Below are 24,060 nucleotides of genomic sequence, written 5' to 3'. Positions count from 1 at the left end.
TTCTTTTTTTTTTTATATCAAACATCCCATTATCCATTCCAGTATTTTCCCTGTAGCCAAATGGAAGAGTGGAGCCTCTCTCTCTCTCTCTCTCTCTTCTTCTCTCTCTCTCTCTCTCTCTCTCTCTCTCTCTCTCTCTCTCTCTCTCTCTCTCTCTCTCTCTCTCTCTCTCCAACTATTTTTGCAACAAGTTTCAAAGACCGAGCTAGTGCACACTGCAAGATACTTAATATATGATAGTTTGCATTTGAAGGGGGAAAAAAATGCAGTTTTAACATTTTTTGGTACAATTTAATAAATATTTATTGATAGGTAAAATACAGTACTATATACAGTTATGTACAATAAAATTTGAATTAGAAATATATATATATCTCAAATTAATCCTAAATAAGTAATTTTTAACATACGTTGCCTTTTATATATGCTTTGAGAATATCTCATATTATTTGTTCATATATACATAATATTTTGCATTTAAGAGTCTGTTGGTTATGTTAAAAGCTACCGTCACTATATCACAATAATAAGAATTGCCTTAAAGTAAGAGCTATCTTATACATAGAGGAAAATTGTTACAGGTACATTTAAAAATTATGATTTAGGTTGTTAGTACGTTTAAGAATTCATATTTCAATTGGCGTAGGTTTTCAGTGATAATGAATTAGCATATAGATTAGTGAATGGCAGAGTTTAAATATGTACTGAGATTATTTCCATTCTGTTGGTGACTGTGTAAATGAAAGATTCAACTGGTTACCATGTTAATGAAAGAATTCAAGTGGTTGCTGTGTAAATGATAGAATTCAACTGGTTACCATGTTAATGAAAGAATTCAAATAGTTGCTTTGTATATGAAAGAATTCAGGTGATTACCGTGTAAGTGAAAGCATTCAACTGATTTGTGTGAATAAAAATAATTAAACTGGTTACTGTATAAATGAAAATTCAGTTGGTTACTGCATAAATGAAATCAATGGAGTGATACTTGTTAAAATGTGAGACATTTATGTTGTGGACTTGATTAATAGGCACAGTATTCAAGGAATGAACAGCTGTAGGAGTAATTTATTCTTTGTAGGGTAGTCCATTTGTTGTTTTGTTATGGATTTTATACATATATTGCTGCTGTATTTTCATCCAATGAAAGTAAAGGATTATTTTTGTTTCTTATGATTAGATATTTTACCTTTCTTTTGGTCTTTTGAGCAAACCATAACTCACAGTACCCACAGTTCAGCTTTCCTGGAAATCAAGATATTATTTCCAATTTCCTGTTAGGTGGATCCTTGTCATAAATCTTGTGTGAGGGGGAGGAAATACCATCAGATTTATTTTTATACTGTATGTAGAAATTTTGGTTAATGGTTAAATTTTTTTTTCCAAAGAAAAAAGACTGATTCATAAACTACTGCTGTGTCACGAAGCAGATGTCCTTGTGGGCAACAGGTTCAAAATTTCTCCCTCTATAATTGTGTTGTGTAAGAATGATCATTGCTTACAAGTGACAAAAGTAGTACACTGTAAGGAGAAAGGCACCTTGAGTAAGGCCTCGTTTCTACTTAGTAATTGTGTTGTACTTGGATTGGTGCTGGTTTTAAGTAATCTTTTATTTTTTGCTTATTGTGAAATATTTTCCCTATTGCATCAAAGAATGACAATTTATATACAAAATTCTCAACTTGCTAATTAATTCTATTGATTTTATACAGGTACTGATTCACACATGCTAATCAAAAGTACAGGAAATTACTCAATGTAATGGGTGTTTTGCAAGATGGCAGCTTATAACATTATTTTAATAGTTTTTTATTGATTAGTATCATGATTAGTTAGACACCACTGATTTGTATTTCTAGACTCAAGGGGCTCACCCTAAGAATTTGTTCTAATATGAGAGGTACAGTCTGAAGTAAGGTCAAGGAAAAGAAGTGAGATTGCTTGGTAAGAAGAGACCAGAGTGAGAGGAGGAGGAGTAAAAAAGGAAAAGCATTGCTGCTGAGGCCTGAGGGGGACAACTAAGAACCTTTAGTACTTTTACAGTGTGCCATGCAAGGCATATTGTAAGTGGTGCCCAATTTTGGATTATTACAAATTGGATCTAATATCTTGGAAGTAAGGAAAATCTTGACATTAGATGTAACATTTAACAATATACAATTACATATTTTAACAATAAATCAAAATAGGTGTGACTTTAGATATACATATATACAGAATACTCAATCCTTTTGTATAGACCTAAATATTAGGTATACCAAGATATATGAGTGAAAAAACAGCACAATCCAGATTTTCTAAGTCTAGTTCCTTTTTGTATACTCAATTGTTATACAATAATACCAGAAAGTCCATTATCAGAATCTGTAGTTTTCAAAGTGCTGTTTAATGGGGAATTTACAGGGGTTGGGTTTGGTTTAGGAATATCATAGTTGTTGATTGGAAGTGCGGGGATTTGGCGAGGGATGTCATATTTCTCCATAGGATCTGATTTGTTTTGAATATTTTCACCAACTTTTGAGTATCCAGGATGAGGGTCAAGCTGATCTAGGCAAGTTGATACAGGTAGAACAAGGCCACTAGAACCAACTACTGAATAAGGTGGTCTTTCATGCAATTCATTTGCTGATTGAATGGTTTGCACATCTGTACATGTAGAATTATTAGTTACAGGAATTTCTGCAGTTTCCATAGGAAGGTTCTTTTCCTCTGTCAGTTCTAGCATAGTATTTGATGGTGATATTTTAGGGACAAGGTACCCTTCACTGTCTACTGCAGTATTGGTGTAAGTGGGAGAATTTATTTCTGGAATATTTTCCATTTTGCTTATAATCTCATCAATCTTGTCTTTTATCTCTTCGTACACATGATCATTACTATATACAGAGTCGGGTCGATGTGGTAATCTTCGACCAGAGACTGCACCAGGATTATAAGATGGATTGTCAATTATTGTAGTTAAATGTGGAAAGATCCCACTGTCTGTTGTGCTGTTACTAGCAGAACGAGAGCGACCTATAGGGAGAGTGGAGAGTGTAGAAAGTGTTGTTCTTGAAGATGTGGATGACCTGATGCTGGATCCTGGCATCATTATATAACCATCACCTACATTTGATCCTGATCCACTCATATCAAGATACTGGTTATAATAACCTCTGTGGTGTAGTTCAGCACTTAATTTTTTTCTTGGTTCTACTGCTATGACTGAACTCAAAGTTAAGTCATTTGTTGATGAGGTTTTAGTTTGCAAGTCTAAGCTGTTACGAGGGGATGTTTGAAGGATTTTCTGCCTTTCATCCTGAGATCCTTTCAGTCTGTTGTATAAGAATATGAGAAGTAATAGAACAGTGATAAAAAGAATTCCAGCAATTGTCACTAAAGAGATGACAAGGAAATTTGCTTGGTCCTGATTTTCATTTGCAAGTGGCATTTCATCTGAAAGAAAAAATAATAATAATAAATTCCATTTGCTTTACATTTAAATTCATATACAGTACTGTTTACAATTTTGCACTACAGTTAATATTACCTCAGAAACATTTTTGCATATATAGATTGGAAATTTCATATTTTTACTTTACATGCCTAGTTGCTTGGTTAAGAGCAAACTTGAAATTGGAGCTACTCAAACATGCTGCAGCAAAGATTTATCAATAGATAAGACCTCCCCATGTTAGGGGAACCCTATTCATCTGTAAATTCTACTTATCATGGATTCAGTATCATTTGCCTTTGTGCACTTTTTATGAATTAGTATTCAATACGTACCAGCATCAAAATCAGAAATTTGGTCATTAAGATTGTTGTCTGTGCTTGTTGGTGTAACTTATTAATTGCCTATTGCCTGAATTAAGCATACTTGCGTAGGCTTAGGGAATGGGGAAGCTCATATTTGGTTCATAGCATGTATTGAAAAGGACCCATATGTCCTAGTTCTTGTTTGTAGAGGCAAGTAGTGTTTTTAAGAGGGTGCCTGTGAGGAGTCTTAAGTACTGAATGACTTTTCTGCCCAGAACTGATACACTTTAAGTGCTAACCAACTTATTTCTGTCCAAAACTGATACGACTGACCAATCTTTTTAAGAGGTGACCAATATCTTTTTGGGCCAAAACTAACGTATATTTTATGTGTTGACCAACTTGATTTTGTCCAGAAATGGTAGAGTTTAAGGAGACAGCAACTTGATGTAACTTGTGGTATTTATCTTACACAATTTATGTGTATAATATATAACAGGTCAGTCACATGATTTCAAGTCTTTTGAGAGTTTGGGAAACAGCTTTTTTTTATAATTAGATTTTAAATTAAGCAATTTTTAAAATTCATCTCATTCCAGTTGACACTGAAGTTGATATTTTCAAATATTAGGAAGCATAGGGAATTTAAGTAAGTAATAGTTTTAGTAATAAGAATTCTGATACCTGGTCCCTTCTCCCACTTCTTTCACCCACTCACACAAGGGTGGAAGGCATTATCCAACAAGTACAATTTCCCCGCTCTTGATGGGTAAAAACATACACCAAATTTGGCATTAACCTATACCTCTTGTTGGCCCAGTGATGTGAATTTTGAACAGAATTATTGGAGGGTACTGTCGAGTGTTTGAGATACGTACTTAGGTACCAGTCCATTTATCGCTTATAATTCCCCTTTGGTGAAAGTTTGGAAGTAGTGTAAATTGGATATTAAACTACATTTGTAGCACAATGATTGATAGTATATAAATCACGGTGATGTGATAAAAAATTCATAAAGAGCAGCATGTTCCAACCGTACCAATCAGCTATCATGATGGAGATGGGTTGATGCTGATGCTAAGTACAATTTCCCCACTCTCAACAAGTAAAAAAAGTATGGCAGTTGAGCATTAACTTATGCCTCTCTTGATGGCTCAGTGGTTTGAATGTCGAATGGAGTTGTTGGAGAGTACTGTCAAGCGTTAAAACACAGGTACCAATCCAGTATTTCTAAAGTTGTGTGAATTGGATATACGTATAATGACATTTGTAGCTTAATATAATTATATATATATATATATATATATATATATATATATATATATATATATATATATATATATATATATATATATATATATATATATATATACATATATATATATATATATATATATATATATATATATATATATATATATATATATATATATATATATATATATATATATATATATACACACAGTGGACCCCCGTATTCGCGTTCTCCGGATTAGCAGACTTTTCTCGGGAACGTTTCCCCTCATTATTCACGGAAAATTCATGCATTTGCGGTATTTTTATATGAGAAATATCCACAAATTCTTGGTTTTTTTTAATCAATTTTATCATAAAATGCACTTTTTGTGATAAAACTTAAAAAAACCAAGTATGGAAATTTGTAGTGGTTTTTCTTGAGTTTTAACTAACAAAATGGGCTGTTCTTAGCGTTTTTATAGGTGTTCCAAACATTCGCGAATTTTAACTATTCACGGGGGGTCTGGTACGCATCCCCCGCAAATACGGGGGAACCATCGAAACCAAACAAATCCAGGACAACAGTGAAGCTTTAACCCACACCGCCACCGCAAGAGGCTATAAGTTTATGCCGCCTCTCACCTACAAATACCTGTCGCTCTCAGGTATTCATTGTTTGGAGACTGCATCAACCCACCTCGAACTCGGTAACGTTTAGTGCTTTTGTCAGCATGTAGCCATTATATAAGTCATATCACATTACCGTGATTCATATACATACATCGAGCTGCAGATGTCCTTTAATATCTAATTCGCTCTGCGTCGGAGTTAATATATTTTCATATATGTTTAGCCAAAGGGGAATTTTTTAGTCGATAAGAGATTTGTCAGCTCCCGTGTGCGAACCATCGAAACCAAACAAATCCAGGACAACAGTGAAGCTTTAACCCACACCGCCACCGCAAGAGGCTATAAGTTTATGCCGCCTCTCACCTACAAATATTTGTCTCTCGCAGGTGTTCGTTGTTTGGAGACTGCAGCAACCCACCTCGACCTCAGTAACATTGTAGTGCTTTTGTCAGCACGTAGCCATTATATACCTGAGAGCGACAGGTATTTGTAGGTGAGGTGGCATAAACTTATAGCCTCTTGCGGTGGCGGTGTGGGTTAAAGCTTCACTGTTGTCCTGGATTTGTTTGGTTTTGATGGTTTGTGCCCGGGAGCCGACAAATCTCTTATCAACTAAAAAATTCCCCTTTGGTTAAACATACATGAAAATATATTAATTCCGACATAGAGCGAATTAGATATTAAAGGACATCTGCAGCTCGATGTATGTATATGAATCACGGTAATGTGATATGACTTATATAATGGCTACGTCCTGACAAAAGCACTACAACATTACCGAGGTTGAGGTGGGTTGATGAAGTCTCCAAACAACGAATACCTGAGAGTGACAGGTATTTGTAGGTGAGAGGCAGCATAAACTTATAGCCTCTTACGGTGGCGGTGTGGTTAAAGCTTTACTGTCGTCCTGGATTTTTTGGGTTTCGATGGTACGCGCCCGGGAGCCGACAAATCTCTTATCGACTAAAAAATTTCCCTTAAGTTAAACATGTATGAAAATATATTAATTCCGAGGTAGAGCGAATTAGATATTAAAGGACATCTGCAGCTTGATGTGTATATATATATATATATATATATATATATATATATATATATATATATATATATATATATATATATAGTATATATATATAGTATATATATATATATATATATATATATATATATATATATATATATATGTATATATATATATATATATATAATATATACATACATATATATATTATGTATATCAGCGGAAGCCACTGGGAAAGTTCAAAATAAAAAGAGTGCCTAGTACTATTTTTCATTTAACGTGTGTTAATGTATACACAAAAGTACTCGCCACTCTCTCTTTTTGTCTTTTTATTTTGACCTTTCCCAGTGCCTTCAGCTAATAAACAAGATCATTTACTCACTTTAGTAATTTCTCAGTCATATATATATATATAGGTATATATATATATATATATATCATATATATGTATATATAGATAGATAGTAGATAGATAGATAAGATAGATAGATAGATATGATGGCATAGATATAGATAGATAGATTATAGATATATAGATAGATAGACATATAGATGGATAATAATATATATATATATATATATAATATATATATATATATATATATATATTATATATATATATATATATATATATATATATATGATATATAGATATAGATATATATATATAGATATATATAGATATATATATATATATATATATATATATATATATATATAATATATATAATATATATATATAGATATAGATATATATATATATTATATAATATATATATATATATATATATATCTATATATATATATATATATATATATATATAACAGTGGACCCCCCATATTCGCGTTCTCCAGATTCGTGGACTCACACATTCACGGATTTCTCTGGGTTGGGAATGTTTCCCCGCATTATTTGTTGAAATTTGCGCATTTGCAGTATTTTTCTATGATAAATATCCACAAATTCCTGTTTTTTTTTTTTTTTTTTTTTTTTTTTTTTTTTATGAATTTCATTGTAAAATGCACTTTTTGTGATAAAACTATTAAAAAACAAGCATGAAAATTTTTAGTGGTTTTTCTTGAGTTTTAACTAACAAAATAGGCTGTTTTTAGCATTTTTATAGGGGTTCCAAACATTCGCGCGGTACTAACTATTCACGGAGGGTCTGGTACGCATCCCCGCGAATACGGGGGACCACTGTATGTAATATATATATATATATATATATATATATATATATATATATATATATATATGTGTGTGTGTGTGTGTGTGTGTGTATAACTAAATCACAGACATTTGGAACATGAAAAATCCATAAATAAAGGTGTAAGCCACAAAGAAACTCCATTGTTTATCTTTCCTTTGTGGTTTATACCTTTATATATATATATATATATATATATATATATATATATATATATATATATATATATATATATATATATATATATATATATATATATATATATATATATATATATATATATATATCCTCTTAATTTCTTGAATTCTTTGCTCGTTTTTGAATACGCTTGTCACCACAAAGCCTAAAGATCCAAGTTTAAAGATATTTGAAGAAGAAATTGTGATCTCCGGTCCTGGGAAATGAACTCAGAACCAATAATCACAAAGAGGTCTCTTTGCCGACCTGATCACGAGAAGGATTAAAAGTCTACTTCCTCTCATACATACATATACCTGTCATTTTGAGATATACTTATTTGAGCTGGAATAAACTCATCCTCACCATCGTAGCCAAGTGGGCAATAACTTTTATTGCTTTTTAGGCTGAAATATATATATGTAGAATCTACTGGTCCCTTTTTTCCTAGATACATATGAAATTGTAGTAGCCACAGTGCCCTCTTAACTTCTTAAATTCTTTGCTCTTTTTATGGATGTGCTTGTCACTACAAAGCCTGAAGATCCAAGTTCAAAGAAATTTGAAGAAGAAATTGTGATCTCCAGTCCTGGTAAATGAACTCAGGTCCAATAATCACAAAGAGGCCAAGTTGCCAACCTGACCACGAGAAGGATTAAAAGTCTACTTCCTCATACATATATATACCTGTCGTTTTCAGATATACTTATTTGAGCTGGAATAGACCCATCCTCACCATCGTAGCCAAGTGGGCATTCATTTTATTGCTTTTTAGACTGAAATATATATGTAGAATCTACTGGTCATTTTTTTACCAGATACATATGAAATTGTAAAAGCCACAATGCCCTCAGAAATTTGAAGAAGAAATTGTGATCTCCGATCCTGGGAAATGAATTCAGGTCCAATAATCACAAAGAGGTCACATTGCCGACCCGACCACAAGAAGGATTAAAAGTCTACTTCCTCTGATACATATATATACCTGTCATTTTCAGATATACTTATTTGAGCTGGAATAGACCCATCCTCACCATCGTAGCCAAGTAGCTTGACGATGTTTAGTGATGAAATTGGGAAACTACTTTTCTTATGGTAAAAATGAAAATTGGGAAGCTGCTTTTCTTATGGTAAAAATGAAAATTGGGAAGCTGCTTTTCTTATGGTAAAAATGATGTGTAATGAAAGTTATAACTTTCGAAAGACATGTTAGTCAGGAGAGGTCAGAGCGGAGATGTGTACCCTTTGAATGCTGAGAAGATACTGGTCAGTTTCTAGCCCTGTGACTGGCTCATCACTACCTAATCAGGAGCATTATAACAGAGGGGCTGGATACCAAATTCCCGGGTGCTGTGAATTAACTTAGTGATGTCTTACCCCCTCCCCCTCGTGCTGATTTATTGATAGTAAGTCATATGTATAGTATGTAGTTGTTCATATGCGTAACAAACCTTCGATCTTAACAATAGGATATTTTCCAAGCACAGCTGGTAACCGGTTATTACATTCAGAGATTGTAAGCAAGAAATCTGTGAGATCTGGCAACACCTGCGCCTGCGAGGTGAAAGCTGGTCAGCGACCGCTCATAACCCCATAATGCTCAGTCTTTTCCTAACCGCCTTGGAGAGTAGATGCTTACAATTTGTCATTTTAGTTGAAATTGCTCAATTTGTCTCAGTTATGTTGGCACATACATACATCCATATAGATATATATATATATATATATATATATATATATATATAATTATATATATATATGTGTAATATATATATATATATATAATATATATACTATATATATATATATATATCTATATATATATATATAATATATTATATTAATTATATAGTATATATATAATTATATCTATAGAAAGGGTTGGAGAGTGGCAGGAATCTTTAGAAAGGGGTGGCTTAAAGGTGAATGTAAATGAAACAGAAGTTTTGCTGAGTAGTAGGGAAGATAGAGACAGAATGGTAGTACAAGAAAGAAGAGGCCCAATTATAAAACAGGCAGAAAAGTTTAAATACTTAGGATCTACTTTAAGCCAAGAGGGAGGATGTGAGGCTGAAGTTGACAGTAGGATAAAAGCTGCATTGGGGAAGTGGAGAGAGGTAGCTGGAGTCGTTTGTGATAAGATGCTAATCTAGCTAAAAGTCAAGATGTATAACAGTGATAAGACCATGTTAATGTATGGAGCAGAAACAAGGGCTCAAAGAAGAAAAGAGGAAGTAAAGCTTGAGAGAACAGAGATGAGAATGCTGAGGTGGATTATGGGAATATTGCTGCTTGAAAGATTGGAAAATGATGAAATGAGTAGAAGGGCAGGGAGGCTTAGTAAAGATTACAGGGGTGATAAGAGAGTCACAATTGGGATAGTATAGGCATGTGTTGAGGATGGATGATGAGGAGGGAGTGAGAGGCCTTGGGAAGATCAAGAGGGAGACAGAGAAGTAGATGACGAGATAAAGTGAAGGAAGATATGGAAAGAAGTTTTGGTGGAGGATGATGCCTTTGGTAGAATGCAGTGGAGAAGGTATATCAGGCAACCGACCCTTTAATGTAGGGATAATGGTTGGAAAGAAGATATATATATATATATATATATATATATATATATATATATATATATTATATATATATATATATATGATAGTGTAGTTACTGTTTGTCTGCAAAGGAGTTGCATGCACATTGTCCCCACTTGGCATTCATATAAAAGCATTTTTATTCTGATTGATGCAGATGTTTTTGTGGTTTAGTAACAGATTCCAAGAATGAGAAAGTTTGAGATGTGGACAAGAACTATATCTTAATGAGGAAATGTTTCATCCACTACTAATATGTACTATCCATTTCATTTTAGCAGTTATTCAACAGTTGGTTTATTAGCCCCTTAACTAGGCATCCAGGCATAAGTAAAAATATGAAAGCATAAGAGATTCCCCAAGAAACTTACCGTGTGTGTGCTTTGATGCAGTATCATAATCAAGAATGTGTAAGTGCAACAGTGGCCCTTGTATGTCCTGACCTGCATTTGGGTCATGAACAGTACAGTGCCAATTTCCCTCATTGTTCCGGGCAACATTGGAGATTTCAATGGAACAGTTACCCTCACTTAGGTTTCCAATGATTCTAAACCCATCTGTAATGTTAGAATGATGCAGAGGCTCATATTGTCCTGCAAAAGAAAAGCTTGTGATAAGAGTAAGAAAACATATAATTAATTGAAAATTATAGTTTTTCTGTGTTATAATACAGTTTTATAAATTTAATACAGAAATGTTTAGATATTTTTTCTTATGATAAAAGTAAAATTATTTAAGGAGTGAGATACTGATTCAACATTATTTTTCGAGATGGATGCAAGTGCTGCTGTCTGATTTTATCAGTCATCATTTCATGGGCTCATGTTTAAAAAACAAAACTTAACATTCAGACCTGATATTGCTGTTTGAGCTTTTATTATAGAACTGCGAAGGTTTTCATGATGCCTTCTTTAAAATAACTTTTCCTGTTTCATTTAACTACACATACAAATTCATCATAATGGTTTTTTATAGCTGACTGCGATCCATATGATCATTATATAAAAAAAGTTACTGCAATTTTGAAAGTTAGTATTAGGATCATGATTAGGACTACCTTTGCTCCTAACTTATATGTCCTTGCTTTAACAGTGTCCTTACTTTCAGTACACAATAATTATTACTTGCAGAAGTTTTAATCATATGTTTTTTAATCTAGTGTTTAATTTTAAAGAGGCGTGGTATCTGGCATAATTGTAAAAGTTAATCTTGAACATACCTTGTGTAGCAGTGATGTTTTCTCCTCTAGGCGTGATCCAGGAACATGTCTCTATAGGTTTGTCAACTTGGCACTTTAGAACAGCTGTTTCATGAATGAAAACATCTTTTATGATGTCATCTTCTGTTGACTGAAATTTGAATCCAACCTGTGCCCAAAAAATGACAGATTTTGCTTTTTACATATGTTGATATTTTATTATTTTTTTATTTTTTTAAGTTCATATCTTCAACATTACAAGTTATATATTTTTGCACTTTTGTTTGAGTTTAAGCTTTTTCTTAATCAGTCTGTTTCTGACTGCTGTTCTAATTGTATTTTATAGCTTGGTATGGGTGTCTGTTTTAAGGGCATAGAGTTAAGTAACTTATAACTTTGCCTTTAGAAACTGGAAACCTTCCTTACCTCACCAGGCCTGGAAGTTTCTCCTTCACGACGACCATTTCGGGGTGTAAAGTCTGTGTTGTTACCCTTAGGAGGCTCCCATGTTGCACTTTCAGATTCTGTATCATGAAGATAAAGTTAGAATTTGGGCATTAAGAAATTGTTTAGTTCCCTTTCCACAGTTCTTAAATCTCTCTCTCTCTCTCTCTCTCTCTCTCTCTCTCTCTCTCTCTCTCTCTCTCTCTCTCTCTCTCTCTCTCTCTCCTGTATATTAAAACTTACCTGTTATAACTCTAACGACAACAGGTTTACTCATGATGAATTTGGAAGACTGAAACTTCAGTGCCTGACACAACCATTGTCCTTCTTGTACCTTTCGTATCTGGAGAAAAACCAAAATAGAATAATAAAATTAATATCTTTTGAATATTCTTTGACACATCTAGGCTTGTGGAACATTTTCATGTTAAGGGTGTTATAAATATGACATAAGAAACTTAAACTCTTTGCATATAGCAAAATACAAAAATAAAAAACATATATTGATTTGCTTATAGAAAAATACAAAAATCAAAATCATGTATTAAATTGAAATTTGAATTTAGAACGAATGGTTCTTTCCCCTACATTTACCTTTTTGTGTTTTTTTTAGGTGATACCATATCTATTTTGGTAGAGAAACTTGCTTCAAAAAATGGATTCATGTTTACCTTAGCTATTTTGATAGAACAGTCTTGGCGTCCATGAGGGCTGAACTCTTTAACTTGCAGGGGTGTCACACGCTTGTCAAAGAATTTTAAGTCTAACTCTAAGAAGTACCAGCGACATAATTGAGTTTTACTTGCTGTCTAGTGGGGTCAGAAAAAATAACTTTTAGTACATATATTGGGATTTGTAAATAAAAATGGGATGAGCTATTACAGTGTGTGACATAGTTTCAATTCATTTGAATGAACTTTGTTAAATAACAATAAAAGAAAGCATCACATGTAGGTTACACACCTTGCATTTGAGAATAACCTGCTCTCCTACTGGCACTGTAACATTTGATGGTTGCACAAGGAACTCAGAATCAGGTGAAGGTGTTACTTCTTGGCCAGTTACAGTGGTACATACTGGGGAAGAGGAAGGGAAAGGGAGTATTAATGGATCATGTTTTACTGAATCATTTTGTGTGTCATAATTTGATTTCAGCTACTACCCTTTGTAATGGTACACTCAGATTTCTATTTATATGTTGCTGATGTTTTTTAATATTAACATGTTAATTGATTATCAGAAAAAAAAATTTAAATACTGTGAGATACTTTGAAAATATTTATAAAAGGAGAATGTGGAGAGTAAATATCCGCATGAATTTTACAATTGGAATGTATAGAATGAAAGAAGTTGATCTGATGAATGTATAATAATAGAAAATGTAAGTTGTTTGTTTTATATACCTATTGTGTTTGTTCCTAAATGTTACACTTGTTTGCAGAATGAGAGGAAGTGGAGGTAATTAGAAATCTGTAGACTTGGTGGCAAAAAATAAGTGTGTCTAGGGCAGCAAAATTAGCATAGATATTTCAGCTAATCAGTGTGAGGTGTGGCTGTTAAGTGTGAATATGAATAATTACCCACTTATATGAATTGTCACACAAGTGCATGGAGATGAAGTTGAATTGTAATTTTGAAAAGTACTACATTGCCCACTAAACTTCTCAAATTCTTCATTCTTTTTAGATATGCTTGTCACTACAAAGCTTTAGGTCTAAATGCAAGAACTTGAAAGAACTCTGATGTCTATAGCAGGACTTGAACCTGCATCCAGAGTATCAGAACATAGTCATTATGCCAAGCTAACTACGAGGGTGGAACCTCATTCTGATACTCTGGATGTGGGGTCAAATCCTCCTAACATCAGAATTACTTAATCTACTTGCTTTTGGATGTAAGGCTTTATAGTAACAAGCTTATGCCAAAACTATGAAGAACTCAAGAAGTTAAGAGGGCATTGTGGTTATCACAATATAGGCAAAAGTCATGAAGGACAGTGAAAGAAGGAGTACTGCAAGGCCATTCGACTCGATGTCCGTTACTTAGCAGACTGACAAATATAAAAATAAGCTTACAAAGGAAGGTCGTATAAATGACAGATAGAGATTTTGAAGGAAAATATGTACCTGGAATCCAACACATCTGGAGAATTAGTAACCTTCCCAAAACAGGGGTACAATTTAAGAGGTTTACAAAAGAGTAAGTCCAACCGCTCAGAAGCAGGGACAAGACAATTAAGATAATACAAGCTGGAGCTAAGATTAAAATTACAAATTGGAAGTAAGTTGTATAATGGATTCTAAAAGATTTCATGACAAGATATCTTTTGATCTTGCAATTACTGAACTGCCATTCCAGTTTATTCTGTGGTCATTTTCACTTAAATTAATGAATATTGCATTGGATGTTTGCTCAGTTTTGACAGAATACTTATGCTGTTTAATTCTTACTTCTAAATCCTTGCTAGATTGGATGATATGAAACAAAGCGCAATCCAAACAGGGAATTTTATATATTATGTCGTTGCTTTTCTTGGGGCCATTTTTTATTAGCATACCTTTTAGTGAGTTATTATAAGAAAAAACGAGGTTGATCTCAAAAGATTTTAACAATGATTGTATGGTTTCAAAACCGCTAAAATAAGGCAAGCCAAGAGAGTTCTTAGAAGTATTTTTCTCCATGTTACGTACACTAAAAAACTTTTGTTCCGACTAAGTACAAACCGTCGGTTGTCTAACAAAAGGATATCCGCGGGAACGCGCCGCCGCTACCGCATACAAAGAGTTCAAACTTGAATCGCTGTACCTGGGTCTGGGGGTAACTGCGCGGGGTGAGCCCGGGCCAGCTTGGGTAGGTCATTGTGATACCATTCTTTTCGCGGTAGCCGTCGTGTCAACACCTACTCCTTCCGCCTTGACCCGACTTGAGATAAACAACGCATGACCGCCGACTGTAGTCTTTCTTTATCGTGATATATCTTTGACATCCTGTGCTTGAGTGCTTCCCCAGTGCCCTTTTCCTATCCTTTTATTTATCCTTTAGTATTACCTAGCATCCTAACTTCCCTGTAAGTATGGAAGGCGGATCTATGGTGGGTTTTTCGGGGAGGATTTGTGTGTGTGTTTCCGATGGCATGCGTTGCGGTACATCTTTGCCTTCGCCAACCTCGGATCCTCATCTGGTGTATTGCTTGTAGGGGTTTTGAATGTTCCCCTGATGCATCGTGTTCAACCTGTGCGCAGTGGAATAATGATCAGTGGAGGCTCTATTATGAGGCGCATGAGAGTGTTTTCAGTGACGCTAATGTTGATGCCGATAAGCCTAGGCCTAGGCCGACTACTGTTGGGCCTAAGGCCGTGTGTGAGGGGGATAGTGCCCAATTGGAGAACACTAGGCCTAGTAATCCTTCCTCCTTATTAACGGGGGACCTAGTTAGTGAGCTAGTGTCCTTCCCAAGAAACTTAGGCTAAAGAACCCTCGTCGTCGGGGGTCTAGGACAGCAGGTAAGAGGAAAGACGCTACCCTAGGGGCTGGGATCATGTTCCTGCTCGAAGCGTAACAAGAAGGGGTCTTCAACCGAGAGCTTGTTCCCGCCTAGCCTAAAGGCCGAACTATCTAGGTATGACCATAGCAGTACCGAGACACAGCGGGTGCCAAGGTAACCCCCTGTTCCTCTCGGGCACAATCAGTCCAGCCCCAGGAGGGATCCGGTGACGGACCTGATGCCCTCACCCTCCCATCCTGAGGACAGTGCTAAGAGCCCGGAACGGGACGGGCCAACTCGCAGGAGCAGGAGGCCCCCTCCCCTCCAGAAGTTGCGGCAACCCGAGCAAGAAGCCAGCCAGCCACAACGCTCGGAGGAGGAGCATCAATGGAGACCTTTCGATGCCGCAAGGCCTAGGTCGCGCTGAGAATACCAGTGCCAGCGTTGATGCCCGAAAAAGCTAGGGCCTAGGCATGAGCCTAGTACCTCCGCACCACCTCCATCAGTTAGCCTAGGTACAGTGGGGGCCCAGTCCTCACTCCCGCACTGGACATTGCGAACCTGGTCAAACAGGCGGTGGAGGACTACTTAAGCTCCAAAAAAGGAGGTTTCCCAGCAAGTGGAGAAGAAGAACACCAGTCTAGAGGAGTCTGCCCGTAGGATGGAAGAAGCCAGGAAGAAGTTCCTTTTGGAAAAGAAGTCAGAGGAACTGTTTCCAGATTTGGGTGACAGTTCTGACTCTGATTCCGAGCCCGATTCAGTGCTACCGAGGGGGGAGCCACCCGATTCTGACCCCGATTCGGACGGCAGTCAGACTAGCTCACCTGCGGAGCCCGAGCCCTTATCATTCAACCAGATTCTGTCGTTGATTAGAAGCGCCAATGGCCTAACAGAAACTGAGGAACTGAACCAGGAGTTTCAGTCAGAGGTGCATAAGGTGCTCAACCTGAAGAATTCACAGCCCCCCTCGGTCAGCCTCCCCTGGAGCAACCAGGTTAGGCTAGCCATGGCTAGAGCGTCCCGAGAAGCCACGACTTCACCAACTAGGGTATCTGAGAAACAGAGGTGGCTTCCTATCCCTGCTCCGGGGGCCAGCAGGTATTATAGGCCAACAGGTGACAAACTAAGGGAGTCTGCATATTCCAGGGACCTGCAGATCTCTTAGATGTCAGTCTGGACGCCCTTCAGAAAAAAAGCACCTCTTGCTCTCTCCCTCAGAAACCGAAGGACTCATTCGCGCTCTAGCTCTGGCCCTCGCTACGAATTCGTGGATGGAACGTCCCCTACTGGCATCACTTCCGCAGTTCTTACCCTCGAGCTTCCCAGCGCCTCAGCAGCAGCAGAACTTGTCTTCCTTCATGCAGTGTGGGATCAAGACACTCTCGCACCAAGCAGACAACTTAGCGGTCCTGTGGGCTAATATGGTGAAAAGGAGAGAGAATGCCTTCAAGGAGGCCAAATCGCCAGTGGTGAGAGACCTCCTCCCGGATCTTACGGACAAAAACCCGCTGTTCCAGAAAGAACTTATTCCTGCGGAAGAAGTTCGCAAGGCAGCGGAGAAGAAGGAGCGATCTCTCCAATCTAGGGCTCTCTCCAATTCCGCAACCCCGGGCCATAGACCACGGCCAGCACCACAGATTAGCCAACAGGTAAGAGAAGCGCAGAGACCGGCTTTTCCCGTGCGTAGGTCGAGAGGAGAAGAAACCTTACTCTGGTGGTCGAAGGACAAGTTCCATAGGGAGAAGACGTCGTCCCTTTCCATTTCAAAGGAGCGGAAGCAAGAAGGGCAACAGAAGAGAGGATCCCCGCAAGAAATTAGGCAGGCCAATCCTGCCCGTCAGCGAAGGTAGGGGGTTGCTTGGCTGCCAATGGCAAGTGTGGCAGCAAGCAGGAGCGCGGAAGATTGGACCCTGCAGGTTATCAAGTCAGGCTACCGTTCTTCCCTCCAGTCTACACCCACTCTATCCCCTACCCCCATCCAAGTCCCTTCCTATCGACCGGACTCGGACCGCGGACGGGCCCTATGGAGGAGGAAATATCCAAGCTACTTCAGAAAGGGGCGTTGGAAGAGGTTCAGGATCCAGGTCCAGGGTTCTACTCCAGACTCTTCCTGGTAGAAAAGGCAACAGGGGGTTGGAGGCCGGTCATAGACCTTTCACCCCTCAACAAGTTCCTTTCTCTGACAAAGTTTCGGATGGAAACGGCAGACTCCGTTCGAGCTTGTGTCAGGGAGGGAGACTTCATGCCAACTGACCTTCAAGATGCACTACTTCCAAGTCCCTGTTCACCCCTCCTCCAGAAAATTCCTCAGGATTGTCAGCAAGGGAAAGACTCTGCAGTTTCACCTGCCTGTGCTTCGGCCTCGCCACAGCCCCAGGTGTTCACCAGGGTCTTCAAGATAGTGTCAGTTTGGGCACATGCAAGAGGCATCCGTCTCCTCCGCTCATCTTAGCCGAGACGGCTGCGCAGTGTGCGGAGCACCTTCAGCTAGTTTTGTCATTCGTTCAGGAACTGGGAGTGGTGGTGAATGTCGACAAGTCGGATTTCATCCCAGACAAAAAGGATGGTGTACCTCGGAATGACACTAGATTCATCCCTCATGAAGGCCTTTCGCCCTCGGAGAACAGGTCTCTGGCCTAGTATCTGAAGTGCGGAGAGCTTTGGGGCCCAGCCCTCCCACGGCAAAACTCTGCCAGTCCATCTTAGGACACATGGCCTCAATAGAGAGACTAGTGCCTCACAGCAGAAGGCGTATGAGGCCGCTTCAGTGGCTGTTCAAGAAACAATGGTCTCCTCAGGAAGGGGACCCCAACAGCAAAATTCTTCTCTCCCAAGAAGTAAGGAAGTCCCTGGAGTGGTGGATGGTGCCTTCCCACCTCCAAGGGGGCATCTCTCTCAGTCCGAGAACCCCAGAGATTCTTCTCTTCACGGATGCATCAAAAGAAGGGTGGGGGGCGCACCTGACGGAGGAAGAAGTGAGCGGCCTGTGGTCGGAAGAAGAGAAAGCATCTCACATCAATTGTCTTGGAATTGAAGGCAGTCTCTCTTCCCTCAGCACTTCCTGTCTCAACTCCAAGGGAAAAACGGTGGTCCTAATGTCAGACAAACTCCACGGTGGTGGCCAATATCTAAACAAACAGGGGGGCACAGTCTCACTGGATCTCTGTCGCCTGGCAGTCCATCAGGAGTAGCAGAGGAAATGGTTAGCAGAGGAAATGGACATCACCCTCAAGGCAAGATATATTCCAGGCAAGAAAAATGTTTGGGCGGACCATCTGAGCAGGAGGGGACAGATAATCAACACAGAGTGGTCCCTCCATCAAGAAGTAGCAGATGGCCTGATAAAGAGGTGGGGGGGGCTCTCCGTCGATAGACCTCTTTGCCACCGCATGGAACAGAAAACTGCCAGTGTTCTTCTCCCCACTCCCAGACCCGCAGGCAGCGGGGGAGGATGCCCTCCTGCAAGATTGGAAGAACCTGGACGCTTACGCCTTTCCGCCTTTCCCCCTCCTCCAGAAGATCCTTCAGAAGATTCGCTACTCGCAGAACCTGCGAGTAACTTAGTAGCCTCCTTGGTGGCCGGAAGCCCCCTGGTTCCCAGAAGTGCTGGATCTTCAGTTAGAGGACCCGGTAAGCCTACCAGACAGAATAGATCTCCTCGCCCAACCCAACAACGGATGCCTACACCCAAATCCGTCGGCCCTCCGCTTACACGGGTTCAGACTGTCATCAAAATCCTCCGCGATAGAGGTTTTTCCAGGCAGTTAGCTGAGGCCATGGCCAATCCTGTGAAACCTTCCTCAGGCAGATTGTACCAGGGAAAGTGGCGACGGTTTCAAGATTGGTGTCAAGATAAAGGCATTGCCCCAGACGAGGCCACCATCCCTCAACTAGCGAGTTTTTTCCACCACCTCAGGAAGGATAAACGACTATCCATATCGGCAGTGGAGGGTTATAGAGCGGCTTTAAATCAAGTATTCGCGTTGAAAGGCATGGACCTCGCTGCATCTCCAGAAATTTTGTTGCTCTTCAAGCACTTTAGGAAGACCTGTCCCCGAGAGAGCTACGGACTCCCCACTGGGATGTAGCCTTAGTCCTGGAATCCTTGAGAGGTCCTCCCTATGAGCCCTTACATTCAGCTTCCTTGAAGAACCTCACCTTGAAGACCCTTTTCCTCTTAGCCCTGGCATCTTCGAAGAGGGTCAGCGAACTACACGCGCTGTCCTACGAAGTGTCACACACCAGGCGTTGGTACACTAAAAAACTTTTTTGGGGCTTCAACAAATTAAATATCTAATATAGTATGTGAAGGAAACAAAGGCAAAAGGTACAAACGAGTTGTAGATTATAGGTAAGTGACACCTGTTAGTTACTATATTTCAAACAATCACAAAAAATATGTACATTGAAATCTAATTTTTATTTACATGGTGAGAGAATTGAATACTTTTTGTTTCCAGTAATTTCTGCTGACTGATGAGGAGGCAGAAGACTAGCTACTGCAACAATTCACTTAGTGATAGGGAAGAAGCAAAAAGCAGTAAAAGTGTATAGTGTACATTCTTATACACTATTAAACTATTAATGAGTGAGTTTAATGAGAACCTAGGAGAGAGAGAGAGTGTTTATAGGTTGGTATTCAGTTTTACTGGGCAGTGCTGGGTTGGTCAGCCAGTATATAATATTTGTCAGTAGATGACAGTGTGTGTTGTTTACTTTGTGAACTTCCAATGACAGATGATGCTCCTGCTAAGTTTTCTCCAAGTTCATAACTTTCGAAGCATGGAAAAATAAAAAATTTTGAACGTTTGAATCCATTTTATTTGCTTCATTTTACCTTTCTAATGTCCAAAGTAATTCTTTATAATGCTGCATATTACATATGTAAAAATCGTGAAAATAGTATAATCTATGACTCCCAAGTTAACTCTGGAATGTAAAAAAAAAAAATTATGCATTAACCTACAATTTAAAACCAAATGACAAACAAATCAAGATACGAACAGTTATCTGGAACATAGTTAACTCTTTTGTAAGTTGGATAATGACTAATGAGAATTAATGTAAATAATGAAATGAAACTGAAAATACAAAGCAAGAATTATTTAATCATTTAGGGGAACGCTTCATAACCGTGCAACGTCATAGGGTGAGACCGTCGTTACCCAAGGATTGCCTGTACAGTGAACTCCACATATTTGTGCACTCTGGATTCGCAGATTTCTCTCTGGAACATATATACCCATTATTTGCAGAAAATTTGCCTATTCATGGTATTTTTCTATGAGAAGTATCCACAAATTCCTGGTTTTTTATTTCATCATAAAATTCACTTTTTTTATAAAACTATTTAAAAAATTAGGTATAAACATTTTTAGTCTGGTTTTCTTAAGTTTTAGCTAACAAAATAACCAGTTTTAAGAGTTTTTATAGGGGTCTCAACTATCTGCGGATTCTAGCTCGTCTTGGAGGGTCTGGTACGCATCCCTTGCGAATACGGGGGACTACTGTATATGTATGTACAATGTATATACAATAATACCTTGAATTTTCGCGAGGTTAGATTCCAAAACCTGCTGCGGATCAGGAGGAATCGCAGATGTTTTGTTGGAGTCTATAAAAATGCTAATATATGTTATTTCTAGAGTTTAAATCCTAATATGAGCCAAATCATGCTTCCAAAGCACCTTGATTAGCTTAATACGTTACCCTTAAAAAAAGAAATAAATGGTTGACATAAAAATAGAGTGCAGTATCCCCTCATGGATATTTGCCACACTAGCACATTTACAGTACAGTATGCTAATGTTACCCCTTCGCTGATTCATTGCCTTCCGTTTTGTATTGCACTCACAGTAAGGTAAAACCAAGTATTGAATGGGACTGTAAACTTGTTTTTGTCCTTGTGTGTGTATCTTTAACATTTTTTCATCAACCCTGTCAGTTTGCTTTGTGCTACCAATATGGGTAGGTGTCTTGTGTTCCCTGTCTTTTGCTATTTTAATTTCTTTTTTCAATATTTAATGTTTTAATTTTCAAATTGTTTTTATTTTTAAAGTTTTTTATTTTTTATTTTTTTCTCTCTTTGTCCTGTTTAGATGTAAATATGGTGTTAATAAGTAAATGTTGTTTATAATCCCTATATTATGTATGCAAGCTTTAGTTATTTTAACCGTTTTTCAGTCTGGAAAATGTATCAAGCAATACGAAACATCGGCATTTTAATAAAACGGATATAAACAGTAACTCCTTTCCATGAACTCCAAATTGTCTACTGCCTGAGCGCCTGCTCCTGCCATTGGATATATCTTATATATAAAAACATATATATATAATATATATATTATATATATATCGGATACTAGATATATAATATATATATATATATATATATAACCACTTATCACATCACCGTGATTCATATAAATCATTCGAGCCACAAATGTCCTTTAATATCTAATTCGCTCTACCTCGGAATTGATATATTTTCCCGAAGGGGAAAGTCAGCTTCTTTACCGAAAATGTCCTTACACCGTTGGGTATGTCTGTGTGTTTTAAAATAATTTTAGTTCAGTAATGTATTTACGCATATTTAAGAAATTTTAATCTCGTCAGAACCACTGGTTCGAACCACACCGGTCATTGAACGTGTATCCGGTAGAAAGTAGTTGAATGGACTACCTGCTTTTTTTTTTTTGCTGCATGACGTCACTTTCGGTCTCAAGTCTGACGTCATATTTTGCCTAGAGGCGCCAATGTGTACCGAGAATTGAACGTCTTCAAGGTTACCGAGAGAAAGAGGAAGAATGTCTTTTGAGATATACGTAGAATATGTACCGTTTAATTGCTTGGAATATTTAACGTACGTTGGGAGAATCAGAAAAACAAGTGTGTTCCTTTGCACTCAAATCAAGGCCATTATTGTTATATTTATTTCCTAAAGCAAAGGTAAGAACCCTGGACACTTGTGATTGTCGTTTAAGCCAGTCTGCTGGCACGGGCTCTTCGTAATGGATTTTTTCTACTTAACCGAGGTCACCAGGTTTGTTTTTTACTGCTCCTGGCATATTTGGATGAATTCTGAGTCGTTTATTGAATGGGATGTGTGTTTAGTACTTCGATGATTATTTGGTCAGGGAAAAGGAAATGAGCTTCGAGATGGCATTGGATGGATGGAGTGAAAACGTAGTTTGATTGCCCTTCGAGGGAAGCAGCAATGACGACGCTTCTGGTCAAAGGGAACGACACTGCAGGAGATCACTTGGCCTTCAAGCTGAAACTTCATGGTTTTACTGTTATTATTATTATTATTATTATTATTATTATTATTTTAGTCTCCTTGGATATCGCAAGAAATGTACGATATCGTAATATAGTACGGATTAGTTCAAAATGATATACAAATAACAGAGAGAGAGAGAGAGAGAGATATCATGAAGGGGTTTCTGTCTTGTTTCAAGGACCAGCGACCCTTATAGCTACATGCTTCACATTCCTGGATGATTATTGACGCTCACAGTCCCTGTCAAAAATGCAAAAGTATATCGTTGATTTTGTAACTAGTCGCTCACGATGATGCTGTTAAGATGGAGGTTGTCGGCCTGTCTACTCATTTGTGATAATTGACCTAAGCTAAACTAATGATAGCAGATACCTTTCGTAATATGAGTGTAGATATGGAGATATTCGTAATGTTTATTGATTTCGGCATGAGCAGATGAGACATTGAATATCAGAAAGCCAGCTGTCATAATATATCGTGAGCCCAGGATGGACCTGGAAAAAGGAAAGGATGCCATCAACACCTGACAGCAGAAATGGCGTTTGTGTTGAACTAAACATTGTGGGATTGAAAGGAACCACGCCCCAACCTGCGCGTTGCTGCTCTGTCGTTGGGGACCATAATAAGGTTCGTTTCCTCGTCTTCGGGCTGTTTGCTGCATGTTGTATGTAGAGGTGTGACACTGTGAGCGGGCATGCACAAGTTATAACTGATTCACTTAAGGTAGATTCTCGGATGAGCCTTATTCTTACGAGACGTTTGTTTGGTGGCTGCTGATTGGCTGGTACCGGGAAGTAGGCAGCTCCCAGCCAATCAGCGGCCGCCAAACTAACGTCTCGTAGGCATAGGGCTCAACCAAGAATCTACCTTAAGTGAACCAGTTATAGTTGGTATTGTAATTGCAGTATGAGGGTCGGCAGGAAGTAATTTGTCTACATAAACAACTGCCGTAAAGTATGAAGTGTTTTGGTTATAGTTTTCCTCTCACGTGCCATCTGGATCTGATACTTAGTGACTTAGTCATATCCGCCTGAATCACCTTCCTCTCCTC

At 38.0% G+C, this 24,060-nt stretch overlaps 2 protein-coding genes across 2 annotated transcripts in view; one reads left to right on the top strand and one right to left on the bottom strand.

Annotated features, from left to right (window-relative positions):
- The window catches only part of LOC135217786 (vacuolar-sorting protein SNF8-like), a 106,666-nt gene that overhangs the window by 44,999 nt on the left and 37,607 nt on the right, over positions 1–24,060 (top strand). The window lies entirely within an intron of this gene.
- LOC135217785 (uncharacterized) overlaps positions 268–24,060 on the bottom strand; it is a 27,503-nt gene continuing 3,710 nt past the window's right edge. The window contains exons 2-8 of the mRNA XM_064253814.1: positions 13,207–13,319; positions 12,915–13,052; positions 12,487–12,586; positions 12,226–12,323; positions 11,821–11,968; positions 10,973–11,194; positions 268–3,435 (exon numbers count right to left, since the gene is read on the bottom strand). Coding sequence (XP_064109884.1) covers positions 2,330–3,435; positions 10,973–11,194; positions 11,821–11,968; positions 12,226–12,323; positions 12,487–12,586; positions 12,915–13,052; positions 13,207–13,319 — 1,925 coding nt within the window. The 3' untranslated portion in view covers positions 268–2,329. The remainder of the gene's footprint in view (positions 3,436–10,972; positions 11,195–11,820; positions 11,969–12,225; positions 12,324–12,486; positions 12,587–12,914; positions 13,053–13,206; positions 13,320–24,060) is intronic.

Source organism: Macrobrachium nipponense, chromosome 7, assembly GCF_015104395.2.
Source record: "Macrobrachium nipponense isolate FS-2020 chromosome 7, ASM1510439v2, whole genome shotgun sequence".
In the NCBI taxonomy this organism is placed as follows: Eukaryota; Metazoa; Arthropoda; class Malacostraca; order Decapoda; family Palaemonidae; genus Macrobrachium; species Macrobrachium nipponense.
Note: the sequence above shows the minus strand (reverse complement) of the source record. Positions and strands in the feature narration are given on the sequence as shown.